Source organism: Daktulosphaira vitifoliae, unplaced genomic scaffold (genome assembly GCF_025091365.1).
Source record: "Daktulosphaira vitifoliae isolate Bord-2020 unplaced genomic scaffold, ASM2509136v1 Scaffold_1, whole genome shotgun sequence".
Lineage (NCBI taxonomy): Eukaryota > Metazoa > Arthropoda > Insecta > Hemiptera > Phylloxeridae > Daktulosphaira > Daktulosphaira vitifoliae.
In genome coordinates, this window is record NW_026099572.1 from 22776984 (window position 1) to 22801134 (window position 24151).

The 24151-nt window shown below is 24.9% G+C and overlaps 3 protein-coding genes across 5 annotated transcripts in view; 2 read left to right on the plus strand and 1 right to left on the minus strand.

Moving 5' to 3' along the window:
- LOC126895143 (probable cytochrome P450 6a18) overlaps positions 1-16014 on the plus strand; it is a 34517-nt gene extending 18503 nt beyond the window's left edge. For both annotated transcript variants that reach the window (XM_050666672.1, XM_050666673.1), the window contains 3 exons: positions 996-1217; positions 11799-12041; positions 14552-16014. In XM_050666672.1, the coding sequence (XP_050522629.1) occupies positions 996-1217; positions 11799-12041; positions 14552-14778 (692 nt within the window). In that variant the 3' untranslated portion in view covers positions 14779-16014. The remainder of the gene's footprint in view (positions 1-995; positions 1218-11798; positions 12042-14551) is intronic.
- Positions 1-24151, minus strand: part of LOC126895145 (protein amalgam-like) — a 181079-nt gene that overhangs the window by 87356 nt on the left and 69572 nt on the right. The gene's annotated exons all lie outside the window — the stretch shown is intronic.
- On the plus strand, positions 7643-10290 carry LOC126895142 (uncharacterized). Its single transcript, XM_050666671.1, has 2 exons — positions 7643-8561; positions 9409-10290. Exons 1-2 carry the CDS (start codon positions 7681-7683, stop codon positions 10244-10246), a joined length of 1719 nt encoding a protein of 572 aa, XP_050522628.1. The 5' UTR covers positions 7643-7680; the 3' UTR covers positions 10247-10290.

The following is a 24151-nucleotide window of genomic DNA, read 5'->3' on the forward strand; positions in this document are numbered from 1 at the left end:
AAAAATAATACCTATTATAGATTGTTACAGAATACCGGCTTTGTTTTCCTAATTGCAATAAATACACATTTATTGCCAAGAATTTTAAAAAAGATAAAATATTTAAAATATGTAGTAAATTTTTTTAGTATGTTTTTTCTTTGTAAATAGTTTCTGGTTGTATATAAATTTGTAAGTGAACATTATTTTAGCTTCAATGTGAAACTGAGACGGTATTAATTTTACTTTGATGTATTTTTTTTAATTAAAATTAAAAAAAAATGTAGGTTTTGAATAGTAAATAATAGAAAAAATGCCGAATTAAAAATGTATAGAAAATTAAATTTAAAACAACGGTTAAATGAATTTTTTTTATGTTTTTATAATGAACGATTTATAAATTAACAGTTTTAACGGTAAGAATAAAACATATACGTTTTTATTTTTTTAGGGCTAAATAAGAACTTTTCGAAAATTTTTGTATATATACTTTTTATATAAAAATTGTATACCTACAAAAAAGGTCTTATAAACTTTTTCGCAAAAGCTAAAGTTTTTGAGATAGACATAAAAAACTAAAAAATCACCCTTGGGGGGTTATTTTTAACCCCCTTGGGGCACGTCTTAGAGTTGACCAATCGTCTCCAAATTTTGTACAATTTATTTTTTCATGTATTCGAATAAGTCTAGGGGATGGCACTAGCAAATATTAAAAAAAAAAAACCTCTCATGTAGCTAAGGGTCACCCTACTGATCATATATTATTATTATTTTTAACTGCTTAATACAAATTGTATAAATACTTTTCTATTAACGTTGTTCACGTCTATAGACATTTATTATTTCAATTTAGCCTAATATATGGCTAAAATAAATGAAAAAATAATCATTACATGATTTCCTTTAAAGTATAATGTAATAAGAGTCATGAAATTTATGTACTCACACTTTTTCATTTATTTAATAATTTTTTTAGTATTATAAATATAAGAATTAAGTTTTATTATTAATTATAGATATTGTCGACGATGAAATACGAATGGATATGTTTACTTTTGTAACGAAAGCTATTGAACCAACAGCTGCTTTGGTCACTGCTACTTTGTATGAATTATCCCAAAATTCAAGAATCCAATCGCAACTCAGAAATCAATTGGATGAAGTGTTGGATGAAGATTTAAATAATTTAACAATTGAACAATTGGATCGTATACCATATCTCGACAGTGTGATACATGGTAATTATATATTTGTTATATACACAATAGTCAGTATTAAAATGATAAACTCAGTAAATCGAATGAAAAGTCTAACTAGGTCTGAAGTGCTTTATTTAAATATATATTTTCCAAGGTGACCAAGTGCAATATTTTAAGAACAGTTGATCTTATTTAGTTTAATCATCAAAATATATATATTTTATAGCCAACTGTAAAAAGTTCATAAATATATATATAAGCCCTTGAATCCATTCAACTAAACTCCACATTTTCCGTATCTCAATCCATCCGCAACTGAATATGGTAATTGTAAAATTTAAAAAATTATAATATAATTTGAAATAAATGTATAAAAACTCTTAGAACATTTCTATGATAAATGTACCAACAAAATCAATAATTATTTTTCGAATAAAATAATAGAAATATGAATTACGTAAATATTTACCTGTTTATTATAAATGTACACAAAATGTGTAAAATGTTTGTAAATATTACTCAATTTTTCGTATGATAAGTATATATATATATATAGAAGTTATTAACAATTTAAAGTAACGACTGCAGCTAAGGTACGGGTATTTTTTTTATCACTAGATATTTCTCTGTACATACAAAATGGTATTTCAGATTAAACTGACAACACTTATACAATTCGATACAAATATCGTTTTACCAAATTAGACTATTTTTAAGCATATCTTTTATTATTTAAAACTAATAAGGAAAATATTTTTAAACTTTTTAAAAAATTATTAAAAAAAATTTTTTTTTCAAAATATTGATGAGTCAACGATAATTTTATGACAAGTGTCATTGAGTTATAAGCATTTTAATACATAAAATGAGTATATAAAGCTGTGAGTACAGCCATTACTGGCATACGCATACTCCGTCCGTGTTACATACACACTTTATTTATTAAATGCTTGTAATTCAATGAGTACATATTCTAAATCAACATTTTTTACAAATGTACTAAAAAAAGACTATTTTAAAATTTTGGAAAAATAAAAAATATATTTCTTCTTATATTGTGATATATTATATACAAATTTTAATAATAAAAATTATGTTCTAAAAAACGACTAAGTAGGCCATAATTACTAAAAAAAAATATTTCATCGAAATGATAATTGGATCAAAAGTTATAAGTGCCGTCAGTTAGATCTAGACATTCTGTATAAATATATACATAGATACAAATTTTTGGTAGTTCAAACATACCTTTAAAATATATTTATTTTGTGATAACCGTACTATTTTTTGCACATAAAAGATACATATCAACCTTTCCATTTTTTAGCTACAAACTGGACCATATGTTAGCTGCGTCTCGTCTACTAACATTTCACAGCAAATACCCCTACAAAGATTTATATACGTTTAGTAAATTGCCAACGATTTCTATTTCGTTTTGCTGGTATACAGTTGAACTTAAACATTTCTTCTAGACTTTGTCCACTGATTCTAGTTTGTGTATCTTATATCTAGTTTTACTATTGCCGACATTTTACGACTGTCTCGTTATCAAAGATTAATTGATAGCGGTTCATTTCAATGATAAAATATTAATCTAATGCTAAATTCCAAATTAAAGATTAAAGAATAATAAGAACAGTACTAAACAAAACTTCTTAACACGCTTATATATTAATTTAAATCTATTAATCATTTTTTTTTTCAAATAGGAAAAATTCAATTTAAAATATACTTTTATGCTAGCCAAAAATTTAAATATAACGTTTAAAACTACAGTTTACTCAAATAATAGATATATTCTAAACAGTTTATCATTTTTCTTGAAAAATGATAAGTAAAAATCGACTTGTTATCTTTCTCCAGTTAAGCGATTCATTTATAGTTGATACGTATGAACAAGTTTTTTTAAATTTATTTTTAAGCTTATTATTTAGATTCTTTAAACACGGCTTTTATTAATATGAATTAGCTATAAATATGACCCTAAAAATATTCTGAAAGACTTAAAATTGGTTGTCAATGTGCAAAACAATTTCTAGACCTCAGACGTACTTTGATATAACAAAATTACACTTACAGTCTCAAAACGTTTTATATTTACTAAAAAAATCTTATAAGATATTTTCTAGTCAAGAAGAATATGATTTTATCACTCATCAGTTTTCTTTGAATACAGAAACTTTTTTATTTTAATATAAACGTTCTCAATGATTCCATGTATGAGAGAAAAAGCTGAAAACTTTTGAGTCTCTACTATGGTTGGAAATCTTCTGGGTCATTAAATATGCGTTCAAACGCTTTGCTTTTATACATAAAAATATTAAAGGCAAGGATAAATAATACGCGTTTAGAGAAATATTTAGAACATAAAATGTGTAGTTTTAAGTTTTACGAAATTGGACTATGGAAATAAAATATTCAACAATTTTATTATTAATTGAAAGAAATACTGTTTTATAATAATTATTATAATTTAAGTAAGTCAATCAGTTTAAATTGTTTCTTAAGTAACTATAAAAAGTTTACTCTGAATTATTTAGTTAATGGATAGTGGTGACCTACATTATTCAAAAGTCGCTTTAAAAACATTGATATGTTGACAATTTAATGTGTGGTTACAACTAAAAAATTTTAGCTGAAATGAAATGAAAGTTAAAAAATCTATTTCTATAACTTTCAAAGTATATAGGTGTTTCAAATGTATTTCAATCATAATTGAATAAAAAACGAACGAATTAATAAACGTTCGCATAAGTAATGATACGTTTGGCAACACCACTGAAGAATTACTGCAAGTTGAAAAAATACTCATTTTTAACTATTTTAACTGAAGTACCAGTCGATTAATCAACTAATTAANGAACGTTCGCATAAGTAATGATACGTTTGGCAACAACACTGAAGAATTACTGCAAGTTGAAAAAATACTCATTTTTAACTATTTTAACTGAAGTACCAGTCGATTAATCAACTAATTAATACGATTAAAATAAACTAAAAAATTAAAGTTGGTTTTTGTTTAAATTTAATTTTAGTTATTGGACAAAGTTATTTTGTTTTCCAAGTTACTTATAATTTTGTAAAGCAATTAAACGTTCGCATTTCTACTCCAGCTCTTCTTTTAACATTATAATCAACCCTTTAATCTTTTAACGACTCCGGTTCTTTTGAACCCGTATAATTCTCTCTTATGAACCTATATCAGTTGATCAATAGTGTAAACATACTTTTGTAAAACAACCAAACTTATAAATTCTCGTCTAAAGTATAACTTTAGATTAAAATCAATGCATATTACATGTACATGTAATTAAATGGTTAAACACATCGTAATGGCTGTTACACCAAACTTTTATTTTATAAAAAGATTATAATAGTACTGTATGAACCGATGTGTTCGTATTCATTTACTTTGCGACAAATTCTACAAAAATCGAAAACATTTTATTTTATCTATCGGTATATTATTTATATTCTAGTGTTTTTTCAAGAGGTTAAAGTTATTAAGTTTTTTTTAACAATGTTTTTACATTATATATTTAATGATATGTTTCTTAGAACAAAGCCACGTTGTTAAATAAGCAATTTATTGGAGATCAAATATTAGAGACTTTTTCCCTCTAAGTGGGCGTCGAGTAATATACTCTTATTTTATACTTTAGACCTTTTTCAAGTAACAAAAAATATTTACGCAGTTTTATTAAATTTGTCGATTTTTTCATCATTTGTTATAATAATAATGAAGTGTTCTCAACTATCCCGAGGTAAATAATTTTTATAAAACAAACGTTACCTTTAAACCTAGCAAAATTTTATCCGCTACACCAATTTAAACTTAGCACAATTTAATTATAAAATGTACTTCAGCAAAACAATAGCTAGTTTAAGCGTTTAATTATTATGGCGAAAACGTTGTTTGGTATAATAATAACAAAACAGGTTAGTATGCGCTGTAATTATTTTATCCGCGCAAACCCTCTATTGATTGATCAAGAGCTTTCTTCTAATCCGTTCAGCACACAATATTTCGTTTTGATAGTACAGTCATTTTGATATCAATACGCATACACACACACGTGGTAACATCAAAGTCCTTAAAGAAACTGGAAAAGTTGTTTTTCTCTCTCAATAAAAGCGTTATTGTGTATAAGCCATGAAGCCAAACGTTTGTCTACTTCTTTTTACTTTAAATTTTCTAACCTTGTAGCTCTATCTTCATGAGCACAATACATACTTATGAAATACTCGAATGAGTTAATAAGTTGTCTGGTTTGACAGTATTTTTAGGAGCTTAAATTAAAGTTTTTTTACTATCTGAAATGTATAAACGTATTTGACTAACGAAAAGCAATTAAAAAAAAATTTGTACGTCGATTGATTTATTAAAACATGTATCTTTTATGATAATGGTTATATAATATAGGAAACAATTTTATGTGTGACTTGAAAACTTCAAAATTCATGACAAGATAAAAGATACAAGATTTAAGTCGCTATTACGTAATTGCATAAAGTAATTTATATTTTTTTGAAATATTATTTAACGGTTTGTCATGAAAAATATTAGGTTGATTCTTAAATGAGAAATTTTGAAAGTTGATTTACGCGCACTCAAAAATTGATTTACTACTTATAATAAGTAAGTTATGCAAAAGTTATCGTTCACTTATGGAGACTAAATTTTGACAGCAAAAAAAGTGAAATTGAGTTAATAATTTCTTTGATATTAAAATAACACATATTCATTGATTCTAATAAATTAGTACATAAATTAATAGAATTAAGCATTTATTTAATAATTTAATATTTTTTTTTAATGAGTATCTATAATTAATTTTTAAGTTCAAATAACGATAAGCATTAATTAATTAATATTTTATCTCAAATTAATAAAAAAGTAAGATATATACAGGACTGTAATAAGAACTAATGTCCATAGTAATGAACTAATTTATGCCCGATCACACAATTTGTTTGTTGTATAACCATAAAAAAGATGGTTATTTGAAAGAAAATGTAAAAAAAAATTACGATTAATTTCTACAAATATTGTAAATAATTATTATAACTGAATGAACTCGTTGAAATTGTGCCTTTGAGATAAACATAGAGAGTCATCTCAAGTTTAATTCCTCCACAAAGTAAAATTGATATTTTTTTTTCATTATTTTACATTTTTTAGAAAAGTTAATATAATTTCAGTGAAATACTACTTAGTCTATCAATCAATATTATCTAACTTAACTTATTAAAAAATAAAACCAAAATTATTTACTAAATTAGAGTTACTCCGTAAAGGATTCTCGTTAAAATACCAGTAAAGTTAGTGCGCTTACTGCCCAGCTTTGTCTATATTTAGGTAATAGATTTAGTTTTTCTGAATAACGTTGTATTTTAAATGTTAACGATTTGTGATTTTTGGTTTTGAGGCGAAGGTGAGAAGGTTTTAATTTTACTATGATGTGTTATTTTTTGTGTCTATAACCATTTATTTTCAGCTCTCAGTGGACCGAATTTGATGAACAATACGTCAAAAGATCACAAATTGTACATAGTCAAAGACATTACTCACAAAAAATGAAAAAAATTCCCCGTTTTCCGTAAATGATTGACATCCCCCCAAAAAAATACAAATTTAAAAATCGGTAATTTTCGACATTTTTTCAACTTTTTTACTTGAAACTGCAACAACTTTTTGAAAAATGGATGAATAGAAACAACAATTTTTTCATACATACATTAGGTATTTCTAAATCATTTAGTATATGTTCTTTTTAAATTTGACCCTTTATCTGCCCACATCATTCAAAATGATAATTTTTCCACAAACATTTTCAACGTAACTTTTGTAAATATTCCGGAAATACTGACACTTTTATAAATATATTAAATCATAAATTATGTTATATACTTTAATATGAAAAAAAAAATTTCGAACTTTAGATTGTTTTCATAGTGAAAATGACACCATATTAAATAATATATTATTTTTGATTTAAAATTCTTGGTTTTGTGTTTTATTTTATTTTAAAACAACTTTCAAAGTGAGTACACTGATTTCCATAAATATTATATAAATCTAATTAACATATATTATAATGTTAAACTTATTTTAATTTTTTTGCTTCTTTTAAGTCGATAAAAATAACTTATAACAATAAATAAAATAGCTATAAATTATCATTTTTATCTAATGACATATGCGCTGTACGGTTGCGAATTAGTAACACTTGTATCTTTCACGCTTGAGGTACTAATTTTAATACTGTAAAAATTAATTATGAAGAATTTATGTGTTGAACTTTACATATTTTAAACTTTAAACATTATTATTATTATATCAATAATTAAACAAGTGTTAACAAAACTATAATATATAAAATTACACACATCTATTTCATACATATTTTTGCTATAAATATGATTATAACATTAAAAACTATTTAATCTTTCATTTTAAAACTTTAAAAAAATCAAAAACTCTAATTTTATATTAATTATGAAAATAAATATTAAATTGTTAACCTCGATAATTTTTTCTATAAGTATTTTTCATGAAGTAATACTTGTTGATTGTAAAAAAAATGAGTATACTACATATTTAAAAGAAGTAATTCATCACGTGCGTTTTCACATAAGACTGTTGAATCTAAAAAATTTGTCACTAAGAACTGAAAATGATGATATTATAAGCATAGAAGGTGTTCTAAATCATATAATTAATGATTTTAATAAATTAGTAATAACATACTATAATATAGTTGATGTAATCAACTATTTATTTATTGAAGTACTCCAAATATTTACTGAACACATGAAAATTATTATAGATGTTTGTGAAAATTATTATAAAAATAATTTATTAAGAAATGCAACTTATTGCACTACAGTACTTTTAAATACAGCTAAAAATTCAAATTTGATGTTTAATTATTTATACAAAGCTATAACATTTATTGATTGCTTAGATGTAAATTCTGTGTGGACAAAATCAGTTCGTCCAAAAACGGTAATAGATGAAATTTATATCGTTCAAAATTATACGTTTTTAATGAAAACGGCAGAAATGCTGAATTATGTAGATAGTGACGAAAACATCAACATTCCTGTAGTTAAAAAAGATTACAAAGAAATAAATAATTTTGTTAATAAAGTAATTGAAATAACAGATAATTTTTCAAGAAACAATATTACTATTATAAATAATACAATAAAATGTAATTTACAAGAAAAGTACTGTAATGAATACAAATCTAATATGTATGAAAATAATTTTGTCGATTATGTTAGTGAAAAATTTAATGTTTACTGTATAAAAACCATTAATAAATATTATTTTGATATGGGATTCAATGAGTTGCTTAAACCTTATTCAGCTCAGTAAGTTTTATTTTTTAATAAAAATATTGCTATCACAATGTAAAAATAATTTTTGATACAGTAATATTAGAGTATGTTATTAGAGTATAATTATTATTCCCTAATAAACTAAATTTTAAAATAATTTCACATCAGCATAAATTACACGAATTAACGGAAGTTGAATTGTCTATTAAGGTGGTCCTTTATTTGACCAACTTTCAAAATACGAAGGGAAGTATCCTGCAATTTATTCTATATGGGGAATAAAAAATGTTGAGTATTCTAGATCAAGCCCTCCATCTAGTTCTTGGTTGGGTAAAATATGCAATATCATGCATATCTAGTAAAATAATAAAGGTTTAAAAAAAAGTGAGGTGTTTTTTTTTACTTTTTACGCATTAATTTCAGTATTACAAACAAATGTCTACTTGCCTTTTTTTAAATAATATATCTTTAAATAAATTTGGTTGTAAGAAATATTAATAAATTCTCAATGTTAAAAGATATTTTATCCAAAACGAAAAAAACAATTTTTTTTTGGTTTTACAATTAACGGTCATATAATAATATACAAAAATATATACAATGACCTTTTATTTTGTTAACATGTTTTCTTACAAAATGGAATCCATACATCTTTTCGTTATATTTAATATTTAAAATGATTCACGACAAAAAATACAATTTTACTCCTATTCGTCTACTTTCAACTCCGTGAGGACGTGAAAGGGTTGATCTAAAATACTCAAAATGTAAGAAACAATTTTATTTACATAGTACAAAATGTATTTAAAATAAATAACAAACTATATTTCTATAATGATTTTTTAGAGGCTAAATAATAACTATTATTGTTTTATTTTAGGCTCACACCTCCTCAGATTACTAAATTCCCCCAAGATAAAGCAATTAAAATACTAAATACTTTGTTCCACGAAGGAAATTGGAATTTATTGAATCATATAAGCATAATAAGTTATAATGAAATAATCACTCTCAATCGAATTATTAGAGACCCTATAGATTATACTAATTTTTATTTGAAAAAAAAATATTTTACACAGCTGATAAGGTGCAGATTTACTGAAGTATTGAAAAACTATAACACGAATATGTCTGCTGTAATACATATACTCAGAAACGAAATAATTAAAAACAATTTAGACAATATTAAAGAATGTACAATTCGATTTTTTGATGCGGTTAAAGAATCAAAAGAAATGTTTAAATATATGTTGTTAGCTTTAGACAAATTAAAAGCTACTTCAATTTGGGAAGTAATGTACCATTCATATGCATGTTTAACGCAAACCTATGATATATTAAGTAATTTTTTATCTAAAATTGAACAGCTTAATTTAACGAAATATGATTTTTTGAATCTTTCTATCGATGATATAAAATTAAATGCCTATAACTTTTTATTCGATTTTCAAAAAACACGAATATCTTTTAATCAAATGGTTTTTCATGGATGTGATTTCGTCAAACAACATTGCTTTATTAAAGGTGGTGTTTTAGAAAAAAATCAATTATTAAAATCATGGAAGGATATAGTTTTATCAGCTAATACTAATAACACTACCGAAAGCCGAAAAATTATGTATGAATACGCTTTGAATCAATTTATATTGTTTTATAAAAATGCTATTACAAATGAATACTTTTGTTTAGGGTTCAATAAAATAATTATCAGTGATTAATGGATATCTTGTATTTTTATTTTATTTTAAATAAATAAGTTTTAACAAAAATTTTACTCTTATTGTAATCGTTTAATTATAAAATTCCTCTAGAATTATTGAAATTATATTTTAAAAATATAGAAATTAATAATTTATCAAATGTAATTAGTCACGGAATCATTCAAAATCGTAGATTTCTTTTATAGTTTTATTACTTTTTAAAATATTGCTTTATATGTAAAGTTTTATAACATATTTCATGATATTATCATTTATGATATCTCTCATTCGAGTAGTTTTATTTTTATTTTTTAACGTATTTCAATTTACCATTAATTCCAAACCGTGGAAATGTTGATTTTACAATGATGACAATGTCTTTCTACATCATTTCGCATTGAAATAGAAAAAGTAGCAGTTAAATAAATAAAATAAATTAATATAAATAAAATTCTAGTTCTAAAATTATGTAAAATCATGACGCAATTGAGTACAGCTATTCTATAGTTTTAAAAATATTTGATTCTTTATGACGATAACTTTGAAATAAAGGTGTAACTTGTTTTAGACACAATGTAAATATCATTGAGTTAATGAAGGTTTTTTTTCTGAGTGTTTTCAAACGTTTTTTAATGTGTCATGTCATTTCTTTCTCTAACAACTCAAACGAACAATAATCATTTTTCGTATTTTAAAAAAATAAAAGTAACTTTAGATTTGATTCTTTTACATTCGTTGACTTAATATTTTACTCTTCAATCCTTTTGCATGAAAGAAAAACAAAACATTTTATGATTTTTGTCCGGATTTCTAGATAAAACTTTTTTTCACGAAGTGATGTCATTTATATCAACAATTTCTTTTCAAACATAAATAAAACTACTGTACATAAGAAGCATTTATAATAATAATTTGAAGTCTCAACAATTTTTTAGTTAATAAGCAGTAAATTTTTTTTTATTTAGTAAAATAGGTGACAAGTGAATCAATTTTAATTAACCTATTTAATTATATATTTTTTCCTTTTTAACTGGGCCACAAGTGTTTCTTAAAAAAAAATACTGTTTACTATTTATGTTGAGAAAATATTTCTTTACTTTTTAACGAGGATTTGTTAAAAATGCATTGCCAAAAAGTATTTCTATGACAATAATCAGTTTCTTAATAAAATAATATTTTTTAGACATCATATTCTGCTACTTATTTTTGCACATTAACACACGAATTTAAGTTGTAAATAACTACGACTATTCACCACATAAATTATCTACTAGTAATTGTTTCAGTGATTACTATTTGAATATTTATTAATTTAAAGAAAAAAAGTTAAATTTTCTAATATTAAAATTATATATATTGGTAAGGTTAAACGAAACAAATAAATACCTATTTATTACTTAGTTACAGTCAACTTATTACTTTGGAGTAAAAATGAACACGTTAAAAATGTTTTTCTTGCGATACAATTTAGAATAGATCAGTAAAACTTTTAGGTTATTCAACTAGATTTTATTAGCTAAACGAGTAGTACTATCTAACTATTACTAATCATGCAATTTTTATTTTTCAGAAACATTGCGTAAATATCCTCTAATGCCTGTAATTCGCTGCATTGTCACTAAACCTTACTCCATCCAAACGAAACAGAAAACGTTGACCATCGAACCCGGTGTCGTTACTTTAATACCAGTGCACGCTTATCACCACGATAAAATACATTTTACCAATCCCGAAACATTCCATCCGAATCGGTTTCCTGGGCAACTGTCATCTGCATACATTCCCTATGGCAGCGGGCCACAATCCTACATAGGTAAGTCATTTCTTTGTTCTCAATTTGGTAATACACTGTAAATGTTAGTCCTTTGGCGCTTGTATAATAGCTAAAAAATTATTCGTCACTTTTATGGTATTAGTAATATCATTTAATGATATACATATAATACTATTCATGGATTTGAGTTTTACAAAATCCGTTCAAACCCTAGTCGCAAATCAAAAGTCGAATTGGATTAAATTTTGGCAAGGAAGAAAACATTTTAGGAAGACTTAAAGTGAATGTACGACGGATGTTCCTGTAAAATTATTTGCTACTAGCTGAGATAATTATTAAATTATTTGTATCTAATTTTAGAATTTGCATCGAAAATAACAGTTATATAGAAAAACTAATAAATATTTACTGAGTAACAACAGGTAAACGTTAATTAAAAATTCTCTGAAAGTTTAAATTCTGTCAATAATTTGATGCGTATCATTATATTTATGGAACTGTCACTTCTTGTCAACAGTATGACAGAATGAAAATTCTATTGTATTCAGTATTTTAGGATGTATGAAAAATCGCAATGGTTATTCGTCACCCACACTCTTGACAATGCTCTTTGTACAGTTTATCTCGTATATTCTATGAAAGTCGCTCACGACGCTTCAAAGTTTCAGCCGTGAAAAGTTGATTAAATTTTTTTAATAAAACTCCTACTGAATATTATAACAAAAGCAGTATTACTATTTCTGTCAAATGTGTATTATTTTCATTATAGTTAGAGATAAATGATGGTGTGTTTTTTGGACTCGTAAATTTATTTCCTTGTAACTCATCAAGTTAGGTATAGATGTGTATTAATATAAATGCATCTCCTAATTGTACTTAGTTGGATCACTAATTTTAATAGTGTGACATATCTCAAGGTCAAATTAAATATGAGATTTTATTTAAAAAAAGATAGGCTTGCATATTATATACCATTCTTGTACGTGAGATAGAACCTTAACAGTAGAGCTATATTTTTTCTGACTAAGTGATTACTTCAAATTAAACTAATGTCAGAATTTATAAAAAAAATGTTTTATTATTTACTAATTAATTTACTAATAATAAATTTAATTATTTATTAATAACTATCCGTCGTCCAGAATATCATAGGACGCGTTTCCTTCGGGATTTTACTTAATTATGAAAACGCATAAAACTCAATGAATGTACTAAGATTTGTACAAATTATCAAAAAATTGTTAATTCAGATCTGAGTGGAATATAGTTCATATTTTTTAAATGACAACAATGAAACTGATAAAATCAAATTAAAACTGAATAAACTGGCTCTTTTTGAAACAAATATTTTATTTCTAAAAGCGTTTAAAAGAATAAATGCATTTGAACCTGCCTTATTTTAGTTTATTACTATAAATATCAGTAAAACGGAATGTATTTAATATTCTATTTTAAAAATACTAAAAATATATGAATTAATTAGTTTTTCTTTGTAAGTTTAAGTTAAATACAATAAAGAAAATAAATTATACTTCTTGGAAAAAAACTATTAAAAACTTTTTTATTAGAATATTTCTACTGATAAATTTTCAACAAGTAAGATATCACACTATTCACTGGTGTTTTTTGCAAATGTGTTGACGACGAAAACTCGAAAAAGACATTTTTTTTAACGATACAATCGCATTTTACCTTTCTAAAACCTTTTCAATATAAATTATTAACAATGTGCGTGTATAAAAATGATAAAATGTACACTATGAATAGTGCAGTTTCTAGTATAATACACGATTCCGCCAGTATTTAACATAATCTACATTCTAATTATTATACTTGATACACAATAGTGAAATAAAGATTTTATTTAAAGTTTTATTAATTTTACAAATGTTTGCTTAACATGAAAAACAATTATTAAAATTTTGTGTTAAATCTTATTTGAAAGTTTGTTATTGTTTATGATATAATATTGTTCATACATTTATAACACTCTCAATTGTTATTAAGTCTCAGAATTGCCCTTTATCTACGTCGAATAATTATAGTCAGAAGAAAATATAGTAAATGTGCCATCATCAATATTAATATTTTACTCACTTTTGAGTCGGTTTTAGATTTCATTTAGAATTCATTACAAACCTAATAAGAAACATCTTGAAATAATTTCATTGAATTTAAAATAACTAGTAAACAGGCGAAATCGCGCAATCCACTCGAGGAAAATTCTCTTCTCCTCTTTCAAATTAATAATAATCTTTATTTTATTATAGACCTTTAGATAAATTATTTTGTTGTAACATAATTTATAAATGAACAGAGGATATTCATTTTCTTTAAATTTAAGCTTCTGAATATTATACAAAAAAACACTTTAGTAATGATTAAAGTAAAAATTAACCGCGTCTAAATTTTAATAGGAAATTCATTGTAATCATAACTTTCTTTTAGGATAAAAAATTAACTTATTTTAATAAACAAGCTTCTGAAATAATACGTATATTTAATAACTCCATGATGTTAAAATTGAATTGAAGTTTTTTTTTTAACAGGTAAACATTTTATTGGATTAGAAGCTAAAATGATAGTTGCAATATTATTATCTAAATATGAATTTACTGTGGATAAAAGGAATCCCGGAAAGGCACCAAATCCTTTCGATAAATCTTCATTTAGTGAATTTCGTGTCCAGCTCTCAAGCAGAATGGCCCGAAATTGTGTAATGGAACAATCTTTACAAGAATTAAGTAAAAAAAACAAATTATTTAAATTATTTTAAAACAGGCTAAAATTTGAGAAGTCATAGAAAAGCTAAAATTATTGTACTATTAGACATAACTATTTTTTATATTTAGCTAGGAAAATAAGCCCTCTAACCATTGAAGTGATAAATTAAGTTTATTTTATAGAAATTTAATTGATTAATTATTTACTTATATAAAATGTATTCCCTAAATTTGTATAAATTAATTTTTTATTTTTCAATTAAAACATTACAAGTTAAGAAAATGAAAAACTAATTAGTGGTTTTTTCAAAAAATTGGTTCTAAAAGGAACGGGATTTATAAAAAAGAATAATTTAATGAATGAATTCGTTTTTTGTAAAAAGTACATGGAATTCGATTTTTGAAGGGAATACAACTATATTTTCGTTCCAATAATTTTATTTATATTGTATAACTAGATAAAGTAGTGTAAATAGTATCAATTTTATGTTTTAATATTTAATTCATATAATTTAAATATACATCATAACTCGCAGGCTAACTCAAGTTTGATATTCATTACAGAAATATATAATTATTTGATTAAAGAAAGAATAGTTTAAACAATAACCAATATATTCTCAATTATTTTTAATATATAAATTTTAATAAAATGTTTAAAATACCTATGGATGTATTTTAAATTTGTTTGATATTTTTTATGATCATTGCACCGACATAAAAAAATGCTTTATATCTTAAAATGTAATTATTTAAAAATTGACTAATTTATATCTTGAAGAAAAAAAGAGACGAAATTAGTGTAAGTTTTTTGTGGAGTACGAGGAATGAAGAAATAATTTAATTTTTGATATTCTATTTATTGTTTATTCTTCAAAGGTCAAAGTTTAAACACAAATGATCAATTATTAATAAATAATTCATTAGTTAGTTAGTTTAAGCAAAATATTGTACTTAAAAATTTCTTGTTAACATATTGTCTTGCTAAATAATGTTATAAAAAATTTTTCTACTGGTGTTTAAATTGATAGAACGTGTAAGTCTATTTAATTAGCTATCAGTGAAGCTTTTAGTTTCCAAATAATTATTAATTAGTTATGATTTATGAAAATACTATAAAGAAAATAAAAGTTGAATAAAATTTAAGTTCTTAAATAAAAATAAATTATACCTTTTGACAGATTAATTAGCTTATATAAAATATATGTTTTAACGAAAAATATTTTCTTTTAGATAAAGTTTTTTATGTGGTATATATTGTTATGATAAAATAAAATCAAAATACTACATTTTAAAAATATTTTTTTTTACCTAAATATTGATTTGAATTATTCTCCAATTACTTTACGAATTTGTTCAACTGACTTACCAGTAACATAAAATCCATAAGTTAAAAAAATTATTGTAAGTATAATGTTACATAAACTGTTATTATTATATTGATACTATTGTCCAGTGAAGGCTTTAAACGCCCTATTTTAGTCTCCTTAGGATGATTTGTGACTTCAATCTTACTTGGTATGGTTTTCTGCTAAAATTATTGAATAGTCCATCAAATAGCTAACAGCAACCAGAGTGGCTTAACATTAACAAAACATCATGATTAAGCGTCCACTACGGCTCCTTCACATAAATAATTATACATGCGAATTTAATAATGAAAACTTTTTTATAGATGTAACAAGCAAGCAATAACACAACTCAAGTTGATAAGTTTTAAAAAACCATTAGGTAGTTAGTCGAGTAAGGCGAAGCCATATTCAACCAGCTCTAAATCTGGCCATGCCATTAGTTACAAGCGGTTTGCATAAATAAATATTAATATTATTTTACAATTTATAATACAACATCATCTTTTGTATTTTACTATTTATTGGAAATAGAATGGGAAAACTTATGTAGCTTAATGCAAATGAGTCGGAGCACGTCACTTACGCTCCCAGACAACACGTCTAAAACATAACTGCAGAGAGAGAACACAGCTACAATACAATAAAATAAAAAGAATAATTAAAATAGAATTTGAAAAATTGCAAAAATAATGAATCAAAAAAATTTTGATCCCATTTAAATGTTCTTAACTTATTTGCCTTTCATGGAAACTAAAGTTAAGAACGTGGGACACCGACCTACATGGCGAAACATAGCAAGTTGGACCAAATTAGGATTAAAAAAAATAAATAAAATAATATAATAATGGAGTCAATTTAGGTATTCTATCGATTTGAAAAAAAATGATTGAAGTTACAGATTATTTTATAAGTCTACATTAAACGAAAAAAATGTATAAAGTAAAAAAATTACACTTATTGACCATGTTAATATAAATATTAAGTGTAAAAAACCCAGCACAGTGGGGATGTGGCATAGTTGGGTCAAATATAATGATATCTGACAGTGATTAAAATCACTATCATAAAAAACGCTTCAATGCAAACCTGTAGATAGTGTTTAATTAAAAAAAATTAATGGATTATTCCAAAAGCTACATTATCTCCTATTTTCTTTTTTATATACTGATTACAAGTTTTATGATTTATAATTGTAATATATGAATAAATAAATATATAATATATAAATATATAAAGGGAAATTGTGTTATTTTAAAAGAAAAGTATGTCGAATGAAAGAAGGATATAAATATTATTTCTCATAAAAAATTGTATTGATCCATACACTTTTCAATAAGTTATAGCATTATAAAGTTGAAAATTTAAAATGTAAAATCGAGAATTTTCATACCAAAATAGCATTTGGTAACTATTTTCACCGTGAAGACAAAATAAAGTCCGAAAAATTTTTTTCCAAAATAAAGTATATTACATTATCTTTAATTTAAGATATATATATGTAAGTGTCAGATTTTCCGGAACACTTTCAAAAGTTTAGTTGAAACAGTTAATTTTTTGTAAAAAAGTTGTCCTTTTAAATCCCTCCCTGTGGACAGGTAAAGGGTCAGATTTATAAAAAAATATACCAAATGATATGTAAAGACAACATGCATCTATAAAAAAAAAGTTATATTGATTTCGTAATTTTTAAAAATTTTATGGCAATTTTAAGTAAAAAAAATTGAAAAAATGTCGAAATTTAGCGATTTTAAAATTTGTAATTTTTTTGGAGATTTCTTCCATTTACGGGGAACAAGGGAAATTTTTCAATTTTTGAGGGTAATGTCTTCGACTAGATACGATTTGTGATCTTTTGACGTATCGTTAAAAGAAATCGATTCGGTGAGAATAGAGAAAAAGTGGTAACAAGCAAAAAAAAAAAAATTTAAATAAAAAAAAAACACATCATAGTAAAACTAATACCTTTTCAGCTTCGCATCGAAGCTAAAATTGTTGACCTAAAATAAAATTAAGTCGTATCTCGTGATCGCTTAACCGTTGACGGCTGTTGTACACCAAAACCTCGTGATAGAATCATCACTTTAACATGTTTAGATGGGATGACCTCAGAAGAGTCCGTTTCATAGCTTATAAGCTAGAAGAAGAAAAGTTTTTGAAAGGTGATAGTAATAAAATAAAATGAGTCAGTTAAACAAGAAATTCGCACAAAAAAAAAAGAGTTTGTGATTAAGTTAAATTAAGGGAACTTAATTAAATTAAAGAACAAGTTAATAAGAGGCAAAAAATCAAATGGTTACAAAATGTCTTCTGAAATGAAAAGAGATCAGAGAAGAAGAAAAATTAGACATTAATAAAAAAATAACACCCAAAACTTTTACTTTTAGAGAATGCGATGAACGTCTTCTATGCAACCGATTAGCATCAAACATGACGTACTATTATTCTAGCCCTAAGCTGATGAACTATTTGTTAATAATTAGATTACAACTTGCAAGACATTGGAACACCGCGGGTTAGTGAACGAACCACTTTTCATATCATATTGCCAGTGAAATATTCATCACCAATAAATACATAAATTATGGTAATCGATATTAATAAATAATTAATATTTAAAACTGTGTGGACGATCTTGGAACGCCTCCATCACCTTTGGGAACCTAAAAATCCTATTAAAAAAATCACAAAAAAAGAACATAAACATGACAGGTAATCTTGTAATACGTCTGCCGTGTTGAGGGACCTATAAAAATAATAAGGGAACCTACAATAATATAACCAAACAAATATCGCAACACGTGTATATGACACGGCCTATTAGAAAATATAATAAAAAAATTTGGCTTGATCGCGTTTAAAAAAAATTATACATTACCAGACATGCCGAATGACTAAAAAAAACTGGAAATATTTTTAAATGCATTAAATTTTTACCATTACAGATAATATCTACAACGCTATCTCCGTGTTTTCGTTAAACAATAATATAATTTAATGAAAAACTTGAAGGAAACGTTTGTGCATTATTTTAGTAGCCTACTAAAATATTATACAAACCCTTTTATAGCTCGCCAATAAACGACTATTTATAAAATTCATGATACCAATTTGCAAACACTATAATATATTACAGGTACAAAATTCATCACTCCTAATATAATGTTTTCGAATAATATAGTTTAACAGCTGAAAAGTATAAGAGGATAGAAACAGGACTAATAAAAATACACGTCTTCCCTTAATATGTTATGAAAGATGTTATGTGCCCTATAAAACCATAAATAGAAGTAATAAATGTTTGACATTTTATTGTTCCTACTTTTCTACTCGGGCAACAAAAAAAAAGGTATATGTAGCTCAATAAATATTTACGAAGAAAGGAATCTTGCCTAGAAATTCTTAGTATTTGTATAGGTTTCGAAATGTTATTATCGTCTATAGGAAAACAAATAATTTGCCAATCATATACAATGTATGAAACTATTAATATTTTAGTTACTGTAAATATATATCAATTATTTTACTTTATAGAACAGTAAGTAAATTTTTAACGAGATAGAATCGCGAGAATGAAATTTAAACAATAATTAAATAGTGCTTTTTAATATTTTATTATACAATACTGTGATGAAAATGTGATATTACTCTTTGTTCTATTCAATAAAAACTATTCAGTCACAAAGATACAGCGAAAATTATGAAAAATTGATATATCGATAACTTAAAGGATTCAATGTCACAGTTGTTCCTTTATACCAAAATTAATTTTAAATAACTTCATTACATTCTCGATTTTTACCGATATAAATGGTTTATTAAAACTACATTATCCAAACATAAAATCGTTAAAAAATCTATTACTTTTATATTCCATACGCTTTTGGTGTTTTTCTCTAATAAACTAAATTAATGAACACTTTTCAATAATAACATCAAATATGGAGGACATATATTTACTTATTTAATATGATACAATTTGTAACATAAAATCAATAATTAATTAATTAATAATTTATTTATAACATATTGTAATTAATCCAAAATAGTAAAATTATTTTATTTATAAATTAAGTTCTTTTTATAATTATTGATGTCTTGGCTGTAAATAAAAGTTCTATTATCAAATAATATTATCTTTGGCGTTACTTTGCGACACTTGAAGTACAAAGAGTGTAGAAACATATTTAATTATGTTTTTTTATTGGATTACATAGTAGCTATAAGATAAAAGTATTCAATTAATAAATGAATTAATAAAAATATATCAAATGAATGTTGAATTGATTATTTCGTTAATTTTAACACATTTTGGTACAATTTAATCTAAACTTTTATTGTGCCGAATGTAACATATTGTGTATAAATCATAAAAAAATTAAACAAATTTAACCTTTTAGCAACGATAAAAAATCAAAATGTGTGTCATAGTTATAATTGTTACAATACTATTTTTATTTAACTGTCCTAAAATAATTTTGTTTACTTTTTAAGTGTTAACATATGCCTACACACAATACAATGGCAAGATATTTTCAAAGTGGTCTAAACACCATTTTTTTTTTTTTTTGCTTATTACCTACTCTTACTAGTGCCAAAGTCATAAACTGTTAGTAGTTATAATTGGTCATTGAAGGAGGTTATAGACTTACTGTCCACACCCTTTGGGTAAGCCACTGTTACAAACATTTTCTATCATTTATAAATAGAAATGTTTAAATTTGCGTCTCTGACCTGTGTCGTTTTGACATGCCCTAAATACGGCTCTGTATTGAAGTAATTCTTAATTTAACAAAATTATTTCTAAAACGTAGTTTATGGTGTTTTTGATGTAACGGGACGTCGTTCGTAGGATTTCGTGTTCGTTTAGTTGTTAACTATATTTTTCTGACCCATATAATCTCATAAGATTGTTTGTCTCTGACAATATGTGTTTATTTATATTTTTATTAATAGTGTTTTAGAGCGTGATGTGTAATTCTTTCTCAAAAGTAAATAATAGCACAGCCCCATACGACTAGTTTCAGTGCATTACACCTTATATGCGCTGGCTAATATGTGTAAAACCATTACCTAACAAATCAAACATAGTATTTTACACTATATACGTGTGCAACATACGAGATGGTTGATTGGCCAAGAGTCTATAATGTACCGAAGGTTTAGGACGGTAACAGGATTTACTCACGTACATATCTGCTTTACACATCGTTGCCGACTATACGTTGGTGATGATATCGATAAAAACTCTGTCTATTAATATACATTTACATCGTCACTAGGAGACACGAGAAAAGTACGAAAAGACATCATTTCAGATAAAGTACAACACATTTTTATCCGCATATATTTAACATTTTCATTGCGTTTTTATAGCATTTTAGAAAAAGTAAAAGTAAAGCAAGCCAAAAAAGTTTTCAAGTAGCCAAAAAGTACGGAAAAAAAATAATAAATGACTAGTGTTTTGATGGGCAAAAATGAAACGGTTAAACGTGTAAGTATAGTTTTTCGGTAAAACCAAATCGGGTTAACTCAAGTTAGAGTAGCTTTAAAAATATAAATAACATCATACCGCAAATAGGGCAACTGTGTGCCTTAAATATAACGTTGCGCTTAAAGAAAAGTGCTTAAAAAAAATAGTAGAGACAATAATATGCCAGTGGAAACTTACCACGCACTTTGCCGGTAATACAATAACTACACTAAAATTTGAAAAAAATTAATTCATTTTTAGACAAAATTCTCTTATTGTAATGTACCAACAATGAAATATTATTGAATAGGACACTTCAACTTCACTATCATTTTTAGTTATACTAAAAATATTTTACAAAATTCATGAAACATCAAATGGTTACACATTTTTATTTATAACTTTTGAATACTCTCGGTATTACAATACTTTATTCAAATTTAATGAACAAACCAACAGTAAAAATGCCTTAAATAGATATAATTTATGGGATAATATTTATAATTAATAACCAATATTATAAACGATGATTCCTCGGTGATAATTCCGCCCTATGTTATTTCTGTTAAATCTTTATTATTGTCAATAACAGTTTTTAAATCTACTCCTCCCTAAAAATAACTGAAATTCAAAAGAAAACTATATTTTTAAAATATTATTTTTTATTTGTAAGCAATTTAGTAGGATATATATGGATATTGATAACACAATATAGAAATTTTCAGCTCTGTGATCTTAAATCAAAGACTATATGTCAAAATTACTCAATGTAATTCATAAATAATTTATACACAAATTTGTAACGTGTTTGTTAAATACATTTAATAATATTTATATATGTATTGCACTATTTTCATTTCTGTACACATTTAATAAAATAAAATACTTCAAAAGATTTTAAAAATAATTAAAATAAGATTTTTTTCTAGAAGAAAACTTATTTGCGTATTATGAAATGAGTCATTTTGTTAAACATAGATATCACCATCACACCAGTTTCAAAATTACAAGTTAAATTTTTAATTTAAAGAAATAGTTAAAATTAATGGTGTTATATGGAGTGATTGATTTGTTGTCCGCTAAATTTCTCCTAAAATATTAATTTTGAATTTTTTATGTAAAATATCTGATGCTGTGGTCAGACCAGTTTTTGGCCTGGCGATACTGTCTTTCTAACTTCGCTGAAATCTTATCCCTGAAGCGTATGCATAGACACTCATTAAGATACTGGAGAAGGTGAGGAAAGGAGCATGAAACCCTGAAAAATAAACAATCCCTCTTTTTATTTCGTGTTTAAACGAAATATGAAAGACTGTGATAACTGAAAAAATAAAATAAAAGTGACTGTTATAGTTTAAGACATAGTTTTAAACAAGCAAAGAAATTAAAATTACACTATATCAAACAGTCAAGCAGAAGCACCAACCCTTATATACATACATTGCGATGTAATATATGTATGAATGATTGTAAATTGATATAAAAAAATGATAAGATTAAGTCTTATATGTAATTATATCAATCATAACAACTCTCTTCATCAAATGCCAAATTTTACTTATCAACCACACACATCAAACATTTCATGTACATTCGTGTATATTTTTTATGTTACTTAAATAAAATTTCTAATGATAATTTTTGTCTATAAATGTTTTATTAATTTAATTAATATGTATTACAAAATAATTTGACGAATTCGTAAAAAAGTTGTTTGGTTCTGATTAGTTATTCCTTCTATTTCAATAAAATGTAAAATAAAACTTTGCTATATTAAAATTTAAAAAAGTTTTATATAGAAATACTATACATCTTAACTTCAAGTTTAATATGTTAGCAAAACAAAAGTAAATTAAAATGTTGAACATTCTACTACTTTGATTTTAACATGAACAATAAACTGTATAATAAAATCACAAAAATTCACTTTTTGTATCATCTCTGTTCACATTATTCTTCTTAAAACAAAACTTTTAGAAGTTATCTGAAAGCCTGAAAATGTAAATTCGCCACCGTCAAAATTATCTTTATTGATTATTATGTTTCTCTAATTAGTTCCTTATCTGTTCTAAATGAATATTTATGAGGGTAGGTACGTGGTCATTAACACTCCATTCGTCTTGTTGTGAAGCGGCAGTAGTTTTCAGCTAGAATTACCACCAAAAACTGACGCCAGGAAAATGCGCCTGTTGATACCACTATAGTTTAAGTAATATAAGGCAAGGACACTAAAATCAATACCACAAAATTTGTATTCAAACGTATACATTTGAATTTATCAAACAACAATCAACAACAAAACAATGATTTGTAAATAATATTAATCTTTGAAGCATCCCACAAATCGGATATGTTAGTTATGTTAAAAAAAGTATTTTTTATATTTCATCTGAATCCTCTAAATTCAATCAAATTATTCATGTATCGAACTATATATTTATTACTCTAGATATTTTAGTACATAATAATTCTTGGCCACATAACTAAAAAAAAATCAATTGACCATTTTTTGACACTTAAAAATTTATAGCTTTACCATTGTTCAATTAATGCATTATTACATTATAACAGAGAAGATTTATATTCATGACTCATGTTTTTATT